This window comes from Microtus oregoni, unplaced genomic scaffold (assembly GCF_018167655.1).
Source record: "Microtus oregoni isolate MIOR12 unplaced genomic scaffold, Mior012 000012F_ref0000307, whole genome shotgun sequence".
NCBI classification, from domain to species: Eukaryota; Metazoa; Chordata; class Mammalia; order Rodentia; family Cricetidae; genus Microtus; species Microtus oregoni.
This window is the reverse complement of record NW_024543071.1, coordinates 33,202,665-33,223,839: the sequence shown is the minus strand read 5'-3', so window position 1 is coordinate 33,223,839 and position 21,175 is coordinate 33,202,665. Positions and strand designations below refer to the sequence as shown.

The 21,175-nt window shown below is 44.3% G+C and overlaps 1 protein-coding gene across 4 annotated transcripts in view; it reads left to right on the top strand.

Annotated features, from left to right (window-relative positions):
* Nucleotides 1-21,175, top strand: part of Smarca2 (SWI/SNF related, matrix associated, actin dependent regulator of chromatin, subfamily a, member 2) — a 168,216-nt gene that overhangs the window by 109,905 nt on the left and 37,136 nt on the right. For all 4 annotated transcript variants that reach the window (XM_041660994.1, XM_041660995.1, XM_041660993.1 and 1 more), the window contains exon 27: nucleotides 2,478-2,696. In XM_041660994.1, coding sequence (XP_041516928.1) covers nucleotides 2,478-2,696 — 219 coding nt within the window. The remainder of the gene's footprint in view (nucleotides 1-2,477; nucleotides 2,697-21,175) is intronic.

Sequence of the window (21,175 nt, the reverse complement as noted above, 5' to 3'; positions counted from 1 at the left end):
TATTCACTAGCACCTCCACCAGGGGGCAGGAACTAGAACTGGAATCCACGTCAGCCACTCTGATTAAAGAGTTCAGTGAGAAACGAGAATGGAATGTAAGCTGGCTGAGTCTCTGGAGCTCATATATCTAAAGCCTTGATTTATTATTAAGAATTATTTATTACCCAGAAATATTTCTGTGCATCATATCCATATAGACTTACTATTTTAATGTATAGATACTGTAAACAAATAATTCTTAAAATAATAATCTTTCTTCTAAACAGTGGTATTGTTTTCTCCTTCTAAAACCAAGACACCAAATAACTCACCTTTTATACTGATAACCTGTGAGTTTTACCTAAATATCTTGTTAGCAACATGCTTCAGATATGTTTCTTGGGCCAGTATATTAACATTAGGCTTTTAGAGGTTTTATTTGCCACAAAGGCTAAAATTAGTTGTTAATGTTAAGGTTTATAATAAGGCAAATATATCCAGATAGCAATTCAAACAAAAGTTAGTCTTTTTATCCAGTGCTAACTTAAGATGTTACAAAGGCATAGTACAATAGAGTCTCTAAAGAGAGACACAATCATTATGGCTTGCAGCTTATCATATTTAATTGAATCTGCCTTTTTCTTTTTTAAAAAAATCACATACATGTCTTATTTTTACTAAAAGAAAAAGAAAAATGACTTACTCGCCAATTGTGGACCTACTATGGTCATGTTACAAGCTCTGGTCTAGGAATCAGGAATTGTCTAGCTAGAACTTGAAGTGGCAACATTTTGTCAGAGGTCATGGGGAGATTTTATTCTTACTAGTTACCTGATAGCTCTTAGGAGGTTGCCTCATGCAACCCCTGTCTAGGTCCTGCCTTAAAGCCTCTTCTTGCCTGTTGCCAGGCTTCCATGGGTAGATCTGTTTCTGAGCCAGGCATTAGATGGCTGGAGTAAGTCTAGCATCACCAGCTAAGCAAGTTCAGCAGGAGAGAGCAGGGCAGCCTCATTTATCTAGCCCTGGAATGCCACCATGCCCCAAGCTCACCCCGTCCTGCAGACAGAATGATTTCCAGAAATGTTGAGGCATAGTTCAAGGAGCTTTGACTCTTAATTTTTAAGTCCCATTTGGGTTCAGGTAGGAAATATTTCCTTCACATTCTATCAGTTTCAGCTTTTAAGGAAAAAAAAATCATTTTATTGACTCCTTGCTTCCATAAGGTAGAAGCAGAGGAAGAGAGAGGGGCGGATAATGAATGATTAATGATTTATTTCGTTGTGGGGATGGTCTGTGTACATGTAACTAGCGTCTAGAGAAGGGAAGCAGTGCTGCGTTCTTTACACAAACTAGATTGCTCTGCTACACTTAAAGCATGTCTGGGGGCGGGAGCACATTGCTTCCTTCGAGCCAGCGAGACAGGATTTCTAAGGAGAAAGCGAGAGGGTGGAGCCAAAGGCTTCCAAAGGCCTTGAAGGGAAGCCATTCCACAGGTATCTTGGCCAGTTGAGGAGAGACTGACTTGGGGGTGGCAGCTGTTCTAAGGTCTTCCTAAGAGCTGAATGTTTTAAACAGTGAAGAACTGAGGAGTTTGTTACTTTCCTACACCCCCCCCCACACACACACAACTGTGTACTGAGAAATTGATGCACTGGTGACAGCTGACCAGTGTGAACACCTATGACTCCGCCCCCTAAATGTTTCTCCCTGGCCAATTAAGATTGCAAACCCTCCAGCTCAAGGTCAATATCCCTAGTAGATGTTTTTTGTATATGATCATCTGATCAAAGAGTTCGCTTGCTTGGGGGAAGGAATGAATGATTCAGGTAGGGCTCACACTTAAATTTTATTCCCCATTTATTTATGTTGCATGTGGTATGTGAATGTCCCCACACATGTGGAGGTCAAAGCAGCTGGCTGGAATTGGCCCTTTCCTTCCATCAGGCAGGTCTCAGGGACCCAACTCGGGTCGCCAGGCTTGGCAGCAAGTACCTTTACTCACGAACGCATCTTTTCTATTTGTCTGTTTTTTGTTTCTCTGGGTTTTTTTTTTTTTTCTTTTTTTCGAGACAGGGTTTCTCTGTAGCTTTGGAGCCTGTCCTGGAACTCACTTGGTAGATCACGCTGTCCTCAAACTCACAGAGATCCACCTTTCTCTGCCTCTGCTGGGATTAAAGGTGTGCACCACCATGACCCATCCTCATTGGGGCATCTTACAGGCCCTAGGGCTCACATTTTTTAAATTCGAAAGGAGTCCTTAAAGAGGATATTTTCTTTAATGCAAAAAAAATTCAAATGATGGGTATAGAGAAAGGGATTTTACATGTTGAAATCATTTATGTAGCCACTGCTCTAAGTTTGAACTAGAGCGGGCCAGCTAGGATAGAAGGGACAGAGAAGGACAGACACGTCTGCAGTGGAAGACGACTTCTGAAGATCTTTAGTTCTGTCCCACAGAGTCCTCTTCCCCCTGGTGACACTGTTATCCCTGTCCCCAGCGCATGGACATGGACCGGCGGAGGGAGGATGCCAGAAATCCAAAGCGTAAGCCCCGACTGATGGAGGAAGATGAGCTACCCTCCTGGATTATTAAGGATGATGCCGAAGTGGAGAGGCTCACCTGTGAAGAAGAGGAGGAGAAGATATTTGGTAGGGGTTCCCGTCAGCGTCGGGATGTGGACTACAGCGACGCCCTCACCGAGAAGCAGTGGCTCCGGGTAGGTGTGGCTTTTTAGACTCACTCCACGCCTGGAGTGTTTTCTGTGACTCGGCTGGAATTCTTTGCTGTGGCAGAGTTGCTGGTGGCAGGGCCCGGTGGCCGGAACACTGAAGGTCGTCTTAGTGGTGCCGTGATCACTCTGTGTTTCCAGGCAGTGCTTAGGGAAAGAAGAGAGTGGAGCATTCTTTTTTGCTAGAGGAGAATTGGCCATGAGAAGTCAGGATTATTAGGGTTGTGAGACACATTAATGTTTTATGGTCAATTGTCTGGCCATGCCTCACTTTCTCAAAATGGACAAGGGGGCCTTAGAGATGTTTTTAATTGTTCCCTCTTATTTCATGGTCTTTAGTCGTGGATTTAATTCTGCATGGCTTGTATAGAAAGTTCAGGGCGACATTGTTTTCTGGCTGTGTGACTTCATGGTTATAGCACATTTAGATATGGAAGGTCCTTTGTACTGTTTGGTTTTGATGAAGAAACTGAAGACCCGAGAGTGTGGGCTGCAATTTGGATGAGATACAAACTCTGTGGTTACCCTGTCTGTTTGCATGTGTGCATGCACAAGCTCGGCCTGTTGTGATTTATCAGTTTTATACACCAATGATAACCTGGACTAGAATCGGTGATGGTAGGGGAAACATGTTATTCTAAAGTTTGTGGGAATTTTTCTTTTCTCTTCAGAAAGAGTTAATTTCTCATTTTGACTGGGGACTGAAATCTCACAGTGTTCCTTTGATACCCCAGAAATATCAGCATGCTCATAGCAGCCCTGCGAGGGAATGTCACAGCCAGTGGGCTCAACCTTTCATTCAAAGGTTTAGCTATCATTTTTATTCTTTTGAGCAGCCATAGTACCTAACAGGCAGAACAGCCTGAGGCACGCGTTCCAGACAGGGCCGGCAAGCAAGCTCTGGAAATAGTGTGTGCACTTGGGTAAAGACCAAACTGAACAGAAGCCAGTGCTAGGCGCCATCCATTTCTCAAAGGGAACATAATTCCCAGGCTGTGACAGCCGAGGATTCCAAGACCTGGGTCATGAGAGGGTAGGTGGATAGAGAGGAACTGGGAAGGGTTTTGAGATCAGATATCTGAGGCAGGTGTGCTCTTGCTACCACGTGACGGATGATTCTCTCAGGGTGTCGTGTAATGGCAGGGACGCGACCTGAATTTCGAAAAGATAGTGTCTGTAGGATTCTGCAACATGGATCTAAGAAGGCATCACTCATATTTATGACTGAACAATTGCGTGTAAATAAATATAACTTGTGTGTGTGGACCTAGGCAACGATTAGGGTGGCCTCAGAATACAGCTCTCTGAATTCCCTTTGTTTGGCCGTTAAGGTTGAAGTTGTATAATTAAGACCCATCCTATCATGTAAAGTTTTGTTTAAATAATCATTTCTGACCTCGGGAAAATTAGATTTCCTTTCTCTTTATTTAAGCAATATATTAATCACGTGGAGTGTTCCTACAGGAGATGAAAGAATCCTAATCTAGGCCCACATTGTAAAATCGATTTTTTTGGTATGAATAATCTCCAGATGTGATAGGCAAAAAACCTCTGTTTACTGGTCGAGATTAGAGCCGAATTTGTTTTGTGATCATAGTGAGTCACACTTAAGAAGAATGACAGCATGAATCTTGGGATGCCTTCATGTCAGGATAGCGTCTTGCCCTTTGCCCTGTCCCTCGGTGTACCCTACGTGTAGAGCAACTTAGTGAGGGATTGCGGAAATGAGCCATGGTCTTAGAAGGTGAGCGTTACTGGCTTGCCAGTGGTGCTCGGAGAGCATGCGGGGTGTGCGCAGCAGACTCCTGCTTTTTCCGTCCCAGTTTTCAAAACAGAAAACTCGTCTGATGCCAAGTTTCCTCTGTGGAAACTGCTATTTATGACGTTTATCATCTCCTAAGGTGCCTGGCATTGTGTCAAGTCATCCAAGAGGGCTGAAGCTGTTCTCAGTACAGCTTTAGTGGAATGTATCTTATTGGCAGTCCTTTTGAAAACTGGATTTTATATTCTGTGTGGTCTACTTGCTACTAATTAAAGACCCCTGACCCCTTGACCTAAAATCTTGGGGGGAAAAATGGATACTTACTGTCCTTTGATGTTGTTACTGACCCGGGAGCAATCCTATTTAATAAAAGGCTAGTAAGTATTTGCTGTTATCAAATGAAGTTGAGGGGTTCTTAGGGGCCTGGGGTGTAAAGATGTTCTGTATTGCTGGCGATTGGGAGGGAGACTGGCAAGTACTACAGGGTCATTTCTCGGGCGTTTCTCAGACGGTTCCTAGGTGAGATCCCTTGTTCTCCATGGCGTTCTTCAGGTAGCCAGGCCGGTGGAGCCCCTGCCAGCTTGAGGCCTACTCCAAGGGGGAAACGGCATGATGCATGGGTGTGGGGACCCGTGGTTGTCCTCACCTGCTGCACACACCTCCACTTACATCCCTCTGTGTGGGCCTCCTTCACGTGGCCACCCCAGATGCCCCGAGGACAAAGAGACATTTGCAGCTGTGAGCCTAGGTGAGCAAGCAAAGTTTTGATGAACACCTCGGCAGTCAGCTCAGTGTCCTGAGGATAAACGTAAATGCTACTGCTGCTTTCCCGGCAAATACTTGTTTCATCACAAGCAGGTTTTAGTCTATAATTTGAATGTGCCAAAAATTCCAGCAGAATCCTGGAGAGAGTCGGTTTAGTCGGAGGATCAGAAACAAACATTTCTTCTTAATTCATAATGTTTTAAATGAGGAGAATCACAATTTCAAATACAGCTTTTTTTTTGTTAAAATAAAGTATTTTAAGTTGATTTAAAATCTGTTTCCATTGAAGCTTAAATGTTTTCAGTAATAGGCAATTCCCCAGTCTTGGGCTATCTTTGGTAATGGTCTATGTAATTAATGTCCCTTTACCCAATGGACTAACTTTGGAGCATCCATCATATCGTCCTTCCTAAGATGGTGTCTGTTGTTTAACAATGACCTTGGTGCCGTGCATCTTGATTCTTCCCACCAATAAGTCTCTGTGAGAGTCGGCACAAGGCTGGCGGGATACTGTTATCCCTGGAAGTCTTGATGTGTCCCTTTTGATGCTGTTGGAGACTTCGATGACCAGTACTCTTGATATCTGGTGTCCTGGCCCACCAGCTCCAGCCAAAGCTGTTCTGTGGATATTTCATTAAGTCTTTGGTTTCTTTAGTCTCAAAGACTCTTAGCTCTTTTGTATCTTGGCTGCTTCTTGAATACCATGTTGGAATGAATATGTGAGATACATCAAAACTGGCCCCTTCCTTAACAGTTGCCAAGTTACCTCCAAGAGATTGGTTCCCCCCATGCCTTTTCCTGATTGGTTCAGAGGTTTCTGTGAGCTCCTTACTAGAGTGGCTTGCAGAACTCAGGAAAATTCAGCTCTAGTTTAATGATGATGTATGTGAATCAAAGGAAGAGAGGCAGGTTCCCCCACCTTTACATGTATATTCAAGGTACTTCAGTCTCCCACTGCATTAGTGGGTACCTCAAACAGGAAGTCCACTGACCTTCAGCAGTCAGGGTGTATGAATTATTCAGGGTTCTGTAGAGTCACAGAACTAATGGCTTGAATCTCTGTCTCTCTCTCCGTGTGTGTGTGTGTGTGTGTGTGTGTATGAATTTATTGGACTGACTTACAGGCTGCAGTCCAACAATAGCTAGTTATGAATGGAAAGTCTAAGAATCTAGTAGCTGCTCAGTCCCAAGCGGCTGGGTGTCTCAGCTGGTCTTCTGTGTATGCTGGAATCCTGAAGAGGTAGGCTCCAATGCCAGTGAAGGGATAGGTGTGCTGACAAGGCCAAGGCAAGCAGGTGAAGAAAGAACCCTTCCTTCTTCCACTGTCCTTACGGTATGGCCCAGATCAAAGGTCTGAATTAAACGCATATGTCATCCTCGCATCAAAGATTGGGATCACAAGTGTGCTCTCAATTCCTGGATTATAGTTCATTCCAGACATAGTTAAATTGACAACCAAGAATAGCCATCACAGTGTCTATTAGAGCTTCATTAAGCGGACATGATTAATGAAACCATTGCCCAGTTGACTGACCTCAGTCTCTGAGCTCTTTGGCCTCGCTGGAGAAGCGGCTGAATGTTATGTTTGTGTGTGATATCACCCTCCAAAAACCTGTGTATTGAAGACTTATTCCCCAGCTGGTGGATCCATCCTTTGAGAGACCATTGTATCATGAGGTCTTTTATTTCACCGGTGTATTAATCCATTGATGGATTCATATAATGGCATTATTGGGAGCTGGTGGTACCTAAGGGCTGACCAGAGGAGGGTAGTCAACAAGATGTGCCCTGTCCTCAGCATCTTTCTGTCTCACCCTCTGCTTCCTGGTTGACATGAGACAAGCAACTGTGCTGCACCATTCCCTTCCACCAGATTGCTGGCCCAGAAACAGCAGCCAAATGACCGTGATCTGAAATCTTTGACACTGCAAGTCAGAACAAGCCTTTCATCCTTTTCACTATTTATCTCTGGTATTTGTCTCAGCCTGGAAAAGCCAGCTAACAAATAGGCCAAGGTTCCAACACTCTAGTCACATTGTTGACACCAAAGCCCACCAGAAGTCACCGCATCAGCATAGTAAAGATGTTCCTGTCACTTGGAAATCTCCATCCTAGGAACCTAGGGGTAAAAGTAAAAATGAGCAAGAATATTGTTCAGCAGGTAGTGCTGTCTTCAGGCCTGACTTCTGCCCCTCTGCCTGTTTTCCCTCCATGGAAGAAGGCTCTCCACCTTGCCTTTCTCTTGTACAGCAACTTCCTGGCAAGAGTTCTCCATCCTGAGTCTCTAGTGCCATGCTGAGTAGTCCCCATGCACCCGGCCATCTCTGGATTGGGGTGGGCCTTCGGAACTGAAGAAATTCTGTGACGGGACACAAAGGGGTGGCTTCCGGATGAGCAGAAACTAACCGAGAGGCAAAGAAGTGGGGAGGGGCTGCGCCCTGCACCAGTGAGATACTGGGGGTAATTTTCAAAGGAATACCTTCTGAACAAAGAAAGCAGTGGCTTCGATTAGGGAAATCTGTCGATATGGGTAGACATCACTGTGTGTAGAGACACAAATACTTCTAAGCATGCTAGGTTTGAGGTCATTTACATGGGCAGATAAATGAGCAGCCGTGAGCACATTCCAGAGCGTGTTCAGTTCAGGGTCATCAAAATCACCACATCTTTAAAAGAAGAGAGGAGGCATACAGATAGAGAATTTAGTGTTACTCTGAGCACAGTTTTCCCCAGGTCACCTAAATTAAATGACTTGATTTGGGCTTTCTCCTTCTCAGATTCTCAAAGGACCCATAGGAGTGACTTTTTGTTGTTGGTGATGTCACAAAACATCTGACAGAAGCAGCTTAGGGAAGAGAGATTTGTTGTTGTTGTTGTTGTTGTTTTTGGCTCAGCCTTCAGGAGGTATGGTCCATCCATCGTTGGGGAGGAAATGACAGCTGGGTTGAGCTTAGCTATAACAGCTGGGGCTTGCAGATGGCTGCATCCCGTGGCAATTCGGAAGCAGAGAGCTCAAGCAGGGCAGAGATGGGGTATCCTTGAGACTTGAGGCTCTGGTGGCCTACATCAGCCAACTAGGCCCTGTGTCTCAAAGGTTCCGAATTCCCCATTAACTGTGGACCAAGGGCTCAGACATATGTCCCCACATAGGGGACATTCACCTTCAGACAGTATCAGCCTTAGCTGAAGTAAAGACGCAGAACCGCTTGGAAGGCATGGCCTTTAAAGGCCAGCAGCTCACACTAGCTATTTCTCAGCCCTTGGTAGGCCTGCCTCACCTGATGGCCAACAGCCTCTCCCTCCTGGAGAAGCCTTGTCTGCTGACGGTCTCCTACTGCTGGTTTGCAAAGCAAAGGCATTGTTTGTCTCTGAGCACTGACCTTATTCTCGTTGCTTATTTAAGACAATGGCTCTCCTTGCACAGGGGATGGTTCTCAACTGTGTGCAAAGGCATTAATGCGACTTAAAATATGGTCTAGCCAGGCGGTGGTAGCACATACCTATAATCCCGGTACTAGGGTAGCAGAGGCAGGAGGAGCTCTGTGAGTTCGAGGCCAACCTGGTCTATAGAGCGATTTCCAGGACAGGCCCCAAAGCTACAGAGAAAGCCTGTCTCACCCCCCACCCAAAGACATTATTCTAACAGTATTTGGAAGCTTCTTCGGGGTATACCCAAGGTGTTAACAGTGCTACATTAGACGGTAAACTTGCATGTGCCAGCTTTGCTCATGATCTAATTGGTGTCTTGCTAATTTCTTGGAAAATTAAAAAAAAATGTATCTTGTGTATGAGAGCAGGCATTCTGTTTGCTATATTGGCAGAGACTGGTGATGAGGCATCGGGTAGTCCAGGGCTTCTTATTTGACTTCAGCCCTTTGTGCTCTGAGATGTTTCCAGTGTTGTAACGCAGGTGTTGCTCTTGAGGACCAGGACTTTGTCAAGTTGGGGTTACTGCAAAGCTGAAAGGTGAACTAACGGTGATTTCTGGAAGGCTTTGCTCTGCTCTTCCTGTCCCTTTGGTCTTCCTGCCAACTTCAAAATGCTTCCCTTCCTTAAGATGCTTAGTGATAACCTGGAATTTGTTTAATTGCTGAGCTGAGTGATTTTTGCCCCGCAGCACTCGGAGCTAATTGGGATGTGATGTAGATTATGTGCTCTGTATAATATGTAATTACAGCTGGGTGGAGACAACAGATTTGGGGAGAGCATCCCTTTGTCTCACAGTGGATCTGATGCCTTGAAAATGTGCTCTTGAAAAGTCCCACTTTCGCCTGACCCCGAAATGCTCCCTTTCCGGTAGTCCCTTTCAATGCTGTCTCCCTCTGCTCTCCCACCCACCCTGGCACAAGGGAACCCCCCAGGTTATCTACAAGGATGACCCCAGCTAAGACTCCTAGCAATAGCAGACACATAGCCTGAACTGACCATCTCCTGTGGCCAGACTGGTGCCTAGCCAGTCATCAGAGAGACTTCATCCAGCAACTGATAGAAACAGATGCAGCCAAACATTAGGCTGAGTTCAGGAAATTCTGCAAAAGAGGAGGAGAAAGGATTCTAGGAACAAGAGGGATGAAAGACACCAAAGGAAAACTCACAGAACCTGGGCTCACCGTGGCTCACAGGGACTGGAACCGACAACCAGGGAGCCTATGTCCGGCTGACCTAGGCACTCTGCATATATGTGACAGCTGTGTAGCTTGGTCCTCTTGTGGGACTTCTAACAGTGGGAGCAGGGGCTGTCTCTGACTCTTTTACTAACTTTTGGGACCCTACTCATACTGGATCACCTACCCAGCCTTAATACATGGGCAGGTGCTTAGTCTGACTGTAAGGTGATTTGCCGTGTTTTGTTGATACTCACAGGAGACCTGCCCTTTCCTAAACAACAACAACAACAACAAAAAAAAAAAAAAAAACAAGGAGTGGATTAGGAGGTGGGAACAGAGAGGGGTGGGGGAGGAACTGGGAGGAGGGAAAGAAAGGGAAACTGGCTGGGATGTAAAATTAATTAATTAATTAATTAATTAATAATTTTTAAGAAGTCCCATTTAACTGGTTGGAGATTTAGTTCAGTGGTAGAGCATTTGCCAAGCAAGTGCAGGATTTGGTCCTCGGCTCTAGGGGTTGGGGGAAGGAGGACAAATCCTTTGTGAAATCCATAAAGAATCAATAAAAAGTTAAATGGGGGGGGGGGGAAGAAAAGGAAAGTTCCATTCTACCATTATGTACTTCCTGAGGGTGTCACCTGTTTGCTGTGGGGTCTTTATACACCATGGGGATGAAGTTGTCTGCGCAGATTCCCGGCACTGAAGGGAAATGCCCTTCGTTTTTGTAAGAATGCCCTGAATATTTAGGCCCTGATAAGTACTTTGTATGTGGTGGTGATGAGGCCATTCAGTAACACAGGTATCGTCGGAAGCCATACTGTGTCAAAGGAGCTTCTTGGAAGCCATACTGTGTCAAAAGGAGCTTCTGGGAGCAAAGGAGGCTCACCCACATCCTTCCTCTCTCTTGATAACTCTGCTCCCAGAGAGTATGAATTTCTCAGGATTTTTGTACCCAGATGGAGCTCCCCATGATCACATCTGCTGCCCATGAAGAGGACTTTGAGGGGTTTCTTTTTTCAGAACCTGATATAAAAGAAAGAAAATGAAGGACTCTTGAGGGTGATAACAGTGGGGCATAATCAGGAAATCAGATGTAAGCCTCTCCATGGACCCCACCTTGGCATTTTAAAAGCCATGGGATGCCAGCATACATATACAGACTGGAGAGATCCCTGTGTTTTGCCGCTCAGCACAGGCTGTTGAGGTGCCAAACTCTAGACGGGAGAAGGCGGACGGGTTCCTGAAGATTCCAATCATAAAGTACCAGAAAAAAAATATGTATACAAAGCAGGGTAGGTGGTGGTGCATGCCTTTAATCTAAGTACTCAGAGGCAAGCAAATATCTATGAGTTCAAGGCAAGCCTGGTCTACAGAGCAGGTTCCACGACAGCCAGGGCTACAGAGGGAAACCTCATCTTGAAAAATGGAAAACACACACACACACACACACACACACACACACACACACGAAAAAGCTAAGTGACTGGGAATTTCAAATTACATATTTGGAATTCTGCTCAAATATATCAGAAGTAATAAAATTTCGCAGGTATGAAGAGGTAGGCTGTAGGCTCTTCTTTCTGGAAGTATTTGAAATAAGATGCCATCTCTGTTTGGGCTGGATGAAGTCTGAGCCCTCCCAGATCAGAGACAGCCTGGAATCTCTCAGCTATATTTTGGCTGAGAACATCTGTGATTCTGGGAAATGCAGTTTTTCTCTAAAAATATTTTATCTTATGCCAGTAAGATTTCTTGGCTACTTTATCTAAGGCGTAACATATATAACACTTTTTATATTTCCCCCGCTTTTGTTTGTTACTTTAAATAATTTCCTTTGTTTTGTTTTTGAGATACAAGACTTAAAAGAATTGACCTTTTGCTTTTTTAAGTTTTAAATGAGGTCATCCAATTTACTGGGGTAGAATTTTCTAGCAAGCTGCATTTCCGTTTTTATACACAAGGGAGAGCTAAGGCCCTAGAAAACAGACTTAGGCTTCAGCTCATTCCAGGTTCTGCTTTAGGATGGAAGTCCTGAACTAATTAATGACGCTAAGAGTCACGGATTGTTTGGGGGAAGTATTTGACAGTAGTAAAGGAATTTTAATAACTTCTAACCGCCTTTATTTTATATCCACTGGCCAGATCGCTCTAACCAGCAATTCGACCCCAGTATGTTCCCTTCTGTTAGAATTCTGCGGGGTGAATTCAGCAGAAGAAACGGTCCTCAGAGGACCAACTAAAATAAATAATAAAGCTTGTGAGGCAGGAGAAACTGTGGTAATGATTGATTTTTTTTTAACCTTAATGTCTAGAATTTCTGGTCTTGAATTTTATTGCTAGAAATCAGGATTTAGCTACCAAGTCAAACCCAGTCTTCAAAACTAACAGTGGAAAAATGCCCCTGGTCCTACAGGTACAAAGGAGACCCAGTAAGTTCATATCCTCTTGAGATGAAGAAAAATTCCATTTACTCCTATAACGTAAGAAAAAAAATTGGAAACATGTCTATTTTTTCAAACCAATATTTAGTATTTAATCCTGTGGGGTATGTATGTATGTATGTATGTATGTATCTATCTATCTATCTATCATCTATCTATCTGTCTGTCTGTCTATCATCTATCTATCTATCTATCTAATTTAAAATCAATGAGGTGAGATGACTGAAGTCTCCTTAGAGATGGGCAGATGCCTGAGTTTGAAGGCAGCTTTGTCTATATATCAGGTTCCAACCCACTTAAGGCAGCATAGTAAGACTGTCTCAAATAAAACAAAACAGAAAACAAACAAACAAAACCCCACACAACCCAAACAAACCAATAAATAGGCTTCATCCTTGGTAAGGGTTGGGGCCAACACACTTTAGGGAGAGTAAATCAGGGCAGGGTGACTCCGTTTTCCCTGTGTCTGAGTATCTGGATGAGATGAGACCAGCTGCCTCCTACGGCCACTTCCCCTGGGGACCTCAGAACATAAACCGTGAGTTCTGCAGGGGGTTCAGTACCACTATTGTTGTGGGAGGCCACTTGTTTGTTCCTGACTGCCCAGACTCCCGAAATAACCACCCAGAAACTGTATTAATTAAATCACTGCTTGGCCAATCACTATAGCATATTGCTAGCTAGCTCTTACATCTAGAATTAACCCATGTCCATTATTTTATATTTTACCATGAGGCTTGTGGCCTACCGGCAAAGTTCAGCTAGCAGCTTGTGTCTTTCCCTCTGGTGGTGCCATGGCAATTCACTGACTCTGCCTTCTTTCTCCCAGCATTCAGTTTAGTGTTGTCCTGTCATCTCCCCGACCCCTTGCCCGTCTAGCTCTAGTCTGCTAAGCCACTGGCCAAAACACCTTCTTTATTCACTAACCAATAAAAGCAACACATACACAGAAGGACTTCCCATACTACCTTATGACCCCTATATCTTTTGAACCTCTAGGAGCTTTCTTTGTCCTTTTTTATAACATGGTCCGTGAGGAGGTATTTATGGTTCATGAGGAGGTGTATTCTATGTTTGAATGTGTGTTACACAGAACCAGAATCCTAAAATAGGAGAGTCAGCTTGTAAGAAAAATATTTGAACGTTTTGGAGAAAGTCCTGATGGGTAATGGAAGAAAACAATTCCATTGTGTGTCCTGAAGACGAGGTTTAGATCAACAAGAGAAAGACTAGAGTAAGGGACTCCTTACTGATGGAATGAAAGAGAATCGCAATGGCATGGCTGTGAAGGGGTGACTGCATTTGGTTTCTCCAACTCAAGCCAGCCAACCTTCATTCAGCCAGCAGTTAGCTGGGTCTATCTAGTTTTGCCCTAACTGCTTGTCAACCTATACTCACTCAGTCAATGATCTTTACTTCCATTTTCTCCATAACCCTTGCTTACAGAAAGAACTTGGGGGATAGGAGTCATAGCATGTGGGCCCCGTCCTGCCGCTAGCTACTTTAAGTGGTCTTTGATAGGCCTTTCCCCAGTGTGAGGATGGCAAGAAAAAGTTGGCTTCCTGCCGGCAGAAAAAGGCCAAGGAGCCAGAAACTGCCTGTATTGCAGACAGTTCTCAGACCTCAAGCCCATGGAAGCATGAAAAGTACATGGATGTTGTTTGTAAGCTCTTATTTTGTGGTTACTGGAAGGAAGGAATGAAGGAAGGAAGGAAGGAAGGAAGGAGGGAGGGAGGGAGGGAGGGAGGAAGGAAGGAAGGAAGGAAGGAAGGAAGGAAGGAAAAGGGATGCAGGAGCAATACTTCTCAGCAACTGTGTGGAGGCTGAGACTGCTGTGAGTGCTGGCTTTCTGCTCGGACACCGGGAAGCCAGTGATGTGGCTTAGTTCAAATCTGACACCTCAGGCACCAGGGTAAGAGCATTGCTGGCGTAAGTCCTGGACTCTGGAGCCTGAAAATCAGGAATCCGGTACCCAGTATCCTGGGGCAGAAGACAAATTGCATGGCTGAAAAATAGAATCTTCATTTATTTTCTCTTGCCTCTTTTTCTCCCCCAGCCCTCAGTAGATGGGATAGAGAGAGTCACATTGATGGTTACAGTGATTGAAAAGCTTATTTCTTGGGCTAGAGAGATGGCTCAGAGGTTAAGATCACTGGCTGCTCTTCCAGAGGTCCTGAGTTGAATTCCCAACAACCACATGGTGGCTCACCATCTATAACTCTCATTCTGTCTTCTGATATGCAGGCAGAACACTGTATACATAATAAAACATAAATCTTAAAAAAAATATATACTTATGTCTTATTTCAGAGACACCTTCACAAACATGTTCCTGAATAGTTATTGCCGGTCACGTGACCATCCCTCTGTGCTGTCAAGTTGACGTACCATCACATTAGTGTGACCCCTCCCTGCTCCGTGGGCTGCCCCATCCCTGCCTGGTGCTTTGTTATTGCAACTCCAACTAAGGTGTCGGCCATCTGCAGCTTCGATGTGCCGAGCCTTTCCATTTGTTGTCTAAAGAAAACCTCCGAAGTCAGAGGAAGCTCGGGTTGCTTTGCTGTTTATTGCGATTTTAAAAATAATGATCCACTCCAGCTTTGCCATTCATGAGCGCATGAACAGGAGCTGTATAAAAGCAGATGCGATTCAGTGATCATACACAGGACATGGATTCCATTGAGCCCTAGATGTATTTGGATGTGGACGGTATGTTGTTACTCTACACAGTCACAGCTGGCCAAATTTATTAGTGCAATTAAGAGCAAATTTATTAATTCAGTTGAGAGGTGCTCTTAGCGATGATATTTCAAGTTAGCCACCTGCAAGGGCTGGTGCAGAGTGGCTCTTCCAGCAAGTGAGAATTTTTGAAAAAATGAAATCTATGCTTTGGCCATGCTGCAGCATGCATGGGCAGCCCGTATATGGTGGTTCTTTGGACTTGTCCTTATTGAGTTTCATGGTCTAAGCTGATGGGTAGCAGAGGCAGAAAGATGGGTTTGTGACAGTTCAGGGACCGAGCAGGCTTTAAACAACATGTATTCTGCATAATGCTGTCCTGACAGCGTCATCCTCACCTTCAGACTGGTAGAGGAGGAAAGGACTGCTGGCTCTTAGGTCTGGGTTTGTCTTCCTGATGTGGTTGGAAGACTCCAGACTTTCCAACAGCAACAGCTGGGTGTGTGGTACCTGTCAGCTCTGTTCAACATTCGGGGAAGGAGAAATATAGCCCACACATTCACTGACGAAAGAAACAGTACAGGAGCTTGGGTGCAAAGTGATGAAGACGGGAATGTGTGATGTGTTCAAGTTCCTGTCACATTAGAGGGTCGTCCAAAGGATTCAGAAGGAACCTTTTAGAAAGAATGTGTGCTCTGATCACCCCACCTGCATCCCCCCACCTCACTGTAGTTAGCCACTGGGGAGCTGAACCCAAATACCTGTATGCGATCTGTAAGGTCATGGCCTTCCATTCCCTCACTCTTAGCCATCTGGCCCTCCCACAGGGCTGTCCTTCTGATCCCCCGCACTGCACTTTCCTTCCCAGGTCTTCACTCCTTGTCCAGATGAGCTCAGCAGAGACCCCGCCTGGTCCCCCTTGCTGAATGGTGCTTGTTATTGTTTGGTAAGGGGCATTGTTTTCATGACATTGCTACTGCCTAAAGGGCACCTTACCGTTCTCACCCATCAGTCCTGAGTTCCTGGGATAGCCTGATGTATCCCGGAAGCCGGAGCAGCACCACCCTCCTAGCAAGCACTTAGTAAGAGCCTGAGTAAATGGATGTGGTGCAGGCAGCAGGGAGAGCTAGGAGAGGAGGTTTGGCTGCAGCCCTTATCCTTTCAGCAAAGCCGGTAGAATGCTGTTTTCTTTCTGCTAAGTCCGGGTAGGTAGACAGGCATTGCCGGTGTCTCTCCAATGAGATTCTGGTGATCCGGCCTTCATGAAGATTTCCTACTGAGAAAAATCCTGACAGCGTGTTACTTTGACATGGAGGGGCCCTTACACTTTTCAGAAACCTGAAGACTCCAGTACCCTTTCAGAAAGCATAGGTGAGGTGTATTTAAAAATCCATAGAAAGTACCATCATTGCTTCCACCCAGCTACTTCCCAGAACTCCTGCTGGGTTCTCCACCAGCTGCCTCCTAACTTGGACTCCTCTGCAAAAGCTGGATTAATCTCAACCATCTTAAAAAACACTGAGTGCTAAATGAACTGGATGCTTCTCTTCTTATTCTGTGCGAGGGTCACGTATGAGTATGTGGATTTAAAGAGTAACACCACGATGCTTTCTATATGGCTTCCTTCCTCCTTCCCTTTAGAGAAAGAATTGCAGGAATCAAGAAACTCCATGGACAGGACCACGACATTTTGCTTTAGGCAAAGCTTGATTTTTGTACAGCCGTTTTTGCTGAAATAGATTTTTGGAGGTCACCATGCTACTCAGAGCCCATCACAGAAATCACATTTCTCTCTCTTTTTTTTTAATGTAAAACTATTTTCTTTTTTTTTTAAATATTTTCTTTATTGAAAAATACGTCTACAAAGTAATGTTTCCCAGTACACAGTGGGTACACACATATGTAAGGCCTCTGATGGACAGGCAAAGGGATCAGCTTAGAGGACTTGTTTTCTTAAGAAATGGTTAGTACAAAAAGATCTCACACTGGGTAACATCATTAACTTGACATGGTTAAGTTTTGTTCTACTAGTGTTAAAAAATGACTGCCATATACATTAATGTCTGTGGGGCTGGGTATTCTTCCCAATCCCAAGGGATGGCTCGAAGAAAACCTCCCACGACTCCTCAACTGACAATCGGACATTTAGGAAATAAACAGAAAAGTAGCAACCAGCTCATGGTCTTACTAAGAAACACTAAAGAGCAGAGAACTTCCATTTCTAACATGTGTGATACTTGTTTTGTTTTTTAAGATTATCTTGCATTTGAATCTTATAGAATCTATTTACAAAGACTATTTTAAAACTTGATCCTGTGGAGACTGCTAGTTACTCTTCTGCGCTGCGGTGGCTTCTGATGGTCTAGTTGGAGAATGTAGGTCAGACAGCTGGATCACCACCTAGTGACTCGGTTTCCTTGTCTGTACACTGGAGCATTGCCTTTCGTGATCACAGGAGGGATAATTCAGACTTGTCTTGGGCCACCTCCAGTTCTGTGAGATTGAGTTCTCAGGGACTAGTTCTCAGAGATGTTTCTTTGTTGTTCTTCTTGACCATTGAGGGTGCTCCGCTGTGACTGTAGACTTAGTAACCGATCCCCTGTGTGGACTTCAGAGACATCCTGATTATGGTAAGCATGACATTTGCAGAAGTGAGACCAGTCCTATGCTGGAACGGGCCATGAGGTAAGGTGCCAACATGGTAAAGCATGGTGCAGGGGCAGCTGCTGCCCCAGGGTCCACGTCTTACAGGGAATTAGAACTTCATCAATTCTGTCCAGACCAAGAGCTGAGATTGTCTAGTTCACCTAGCCGCCTTTAAACCCCTTGTCCACTACTGCCTAGTAGAGTTATGCCAGATGTTAAAGATGTTAAGTAGATCTTTTGTATTCATTGAAAACATCAAGCTGCCCCCTAACTTATCAAGATCAAATCCATTTGCATTCATGTAAAAAAAAAAAAAACAACTCAGTGCTTTAGTGTCATGGCACAGACAACCCTGACGTTCACAGAGTCCACATCCACATACTCAAACACTCATAGATCAAAATGCTTTTTAAAAAACCTGAACTGAATATAGACATTTGTCATTGTTCCCTAAATAACGTGGTACAACAGCCATTTACATAGCATTTGCATCAAATTAGAGGCTAAAAGTTGATCCTGTTTTTAGGCTGAGCAGGCGTGCCTAGGTCTTGTACGAATTCTGTGCTGTTTATGTAAGAGATGTGAGCATGGCCCCATCTTTAAAATCAAACAAACAAGAGTAAAATACAGAAAAGCAGAAGAAAAGAGAATATCATCTCTCTGACCTTTGTGTGTACTGGAGAAAGAGCCAAGGGGAAATCCTATTAAAAGGCCATTTGGGTGGCATTGCTTCCAGGTTGTTCTCAAGCTCTTGGGAGGCTCCGCACTTGGCATTAGCCCCAGTCAGCTCCACCTGAGATGCCCATCAAGCCTCAGCCTGTTGGTGGCATTAGCGAGGAGAAAGCCTGCTTTTACAGACACTTGGTGCCAGCAGACTACTTTTGCGTTTAGGGCCACTGAAGGATGTGCAACGACATGCCTTTCTACACTGGAAAAGTGGCTTTTCTTCCTGCCCCTGAATAGGGCTCTAGTGTCTGACAAGGTGCCTGTGCTCCCTTCAAAGTGCTTTTTCCCTCCCTTATGTTATACAGCTCGTGAGTTTACTCTTGTTTGTTTCTAATTGTTAGAAAGTGGGCAAAACATACCCTCTTCTTCCAAAGACTAAATTCTTAACCAAAACTCATTCCCATAGTTTTTGTTAGTTTTTGTATTTTTGTTTTTTGTTTTTTAAGCTTTTGTTGTTGTTTTCCAGAAGCTCCCTTTGTGGACCAAGTTGTTCTTCAACTCACAGAGATCCACCGCATTCCAGAGTGCTTGAATTAAATGTGTGTGTGTGTGTGTGTGTGTGTGTGTGTGTGTGTGTGCATTTTTTAAAAAACGTTCTATCACGGAGTCACACCCACAGGGCTGCTTGTGAGCCAAATCAGGCCCATTCTCTGGGTTCTTTTCCTTCCTGCCTTTCTCTGTGTCAAACAATGCCAGGCTAGATGATGTAAATCCATGCCACCATTTAATCCCCAAAAGACTCGGAATCGATATGATTTCTCCCATTTCACGGATGAAGACCTACACTTCTCAGGCCTGGAGCAGGGTGTGGGATCTTGCCTCTTAACTCGTGTCAGGTGTATCTGCTGAGTGAATGTTCAGTGTTGCATCCGCTGCCTTTTTTATTCTGCTAATGCACATCGAAGTTTTGTAACAGATGAGTGGTTCCCACCTCTGTTGATGATCACCTGGCCGGTGTGTTCTGTCCTCCTGCTGGAAAAGCAGGGCTTGAAGTAGATGGGAAATGGTTGGTTGTGAAAACCTTCACTGTATCAGCCTAGAGAGCATCAAGAGAGCCTCCTGGGTATGAGACCTCTCGGGACGGTTAGCTCTGTCACAACTACAGAGAATCTCCTTGTGGATTTTTTTCTGCTAAGCAGCTGGACTCTGGGCATTTTATACCTGTAGGTCAGTGTCTCCACCATGGTTTGCTTTTGTTTCCGGGAAGCTCAGCCCTTAACTGCCCTCCACTGTGTTTGTTCAGTCACAATACAGACATTGCTCTGCCTTTGAACTGAAGACTTCACGGCTTCTCAGCTCAGAGATAGCTACATTGCCTGTTGGGCTGAATCTTTTTTTTGTTTTTTTTTTTTTGTTTTGGATTTTCAAAACAGGGTTTCTCCGTTGCTTTTGGTTCCTGTCCTGGAACTAGCTCTTGTAGACCAGGCTGGCCTCGAACTCATGGGCTGAATCTTTTATTTTCTTTTTTTTTTTTTTTTAATGTCATTCAACTTGTAAAGCTAAAACAGGACAGAAGAGTATACGATGACCTGTTAAAATAACCAAACTAAAATGGGATGGGTGGCAGCAGGGGAAGCTAAAACCATGGGTGTAACGGGTCTGTCGTGAAATATTTGTTTATACTGTGAAGATGTGTCTTTGCCTAAGGTACTTTCTGATTGGTTTAATTAAGAGCTAAGTGGCCAACAGCTAGGCAGGAGAGAAGAGGGGATTTCTGGGCAGAGAGGACCTGGGAGGGGAAATCTAGGTGTGTGATTTCACCAGCTGACTCGGAACAAGTCTAACGTGCGGTACTGAGAAGTAAGAGAGCCACGTGGCAGAATGTAGATTTATTTTAAAAATATGGGTTAATTAAGTTATAAGAGCTAGTTGAGGGAAAGTCTAAACTCAGGCCAACCCTTTCATAATGAATAAGAAGTCTCTGGGTCATTATTTGTGGGCTGGCCGTCCAAAGATAGTTCAACAAGAAATCTTGCTACACAGGTCTTTCTTTGGATTGCCGCCTCCTGAATAATAACATGGAGATTTCTTACTAAGTATGAAAGCTTGGCCTTACTTAGGCTTGTTCCCAACTAGCTCTTACAACTTAAATTAACCTGTTCATATCATTGTACCAACTGCCATGTGACTCATTACCTCTCCTCGGTACTGTATGTCAGACTTTGACCTAGTTTTTGCTGGCAAATTCCCACCTCAGATTTTTCCCAGAGTTCCTGCTTCTACCTAGAAGTCCCACCTATCCCCTCTGCCTAGCTATTAGTTCATTCGGCTCTTTATTTAACCAATCAGAAGGTGCTTTAGGCAGGTGAGGACAGACAGACACATCTTCACAGTGTACAAAAAGATTATCCCGCAACACCTGGGTCCTCTCTAGCCCTGTTTATCTGACTTGTTTTAGTTCATCATGTACTTTGAGGCCTTTGAATTAATCACTGAAGCCTGGTATTAAAATGCCATTCCTTGGGAAGTCCTTGTTGCAAGAAAGCAGAGGAATAAACAAAGACTTAATTCAACAGGATGGTGAGCAAGGCATCAATCTTAGTGCTGGTGGAGGCTGCTTTGATAAAACAACTCTTTAAAAAAAAAAGTTTTTGTCATGCCTGGAGAGATGGCTCAGTGGTTAAGAGCACTGGCTGCTCTTCCAGAGGTCCTGTGTTCAAATCCCAGTAACCACGTGGTGACTCATGACCATCTATAATGGGATCTGATACTCTCTTCTGTCATTCAGGAATGCATGCAAATAGAACAGTGATATATATAGAACATATATATGTGTGTGTATATTTTAATATATATATATATATATTAAAAATGTTTTCCTTATAAGAGATTCAGCCTGGA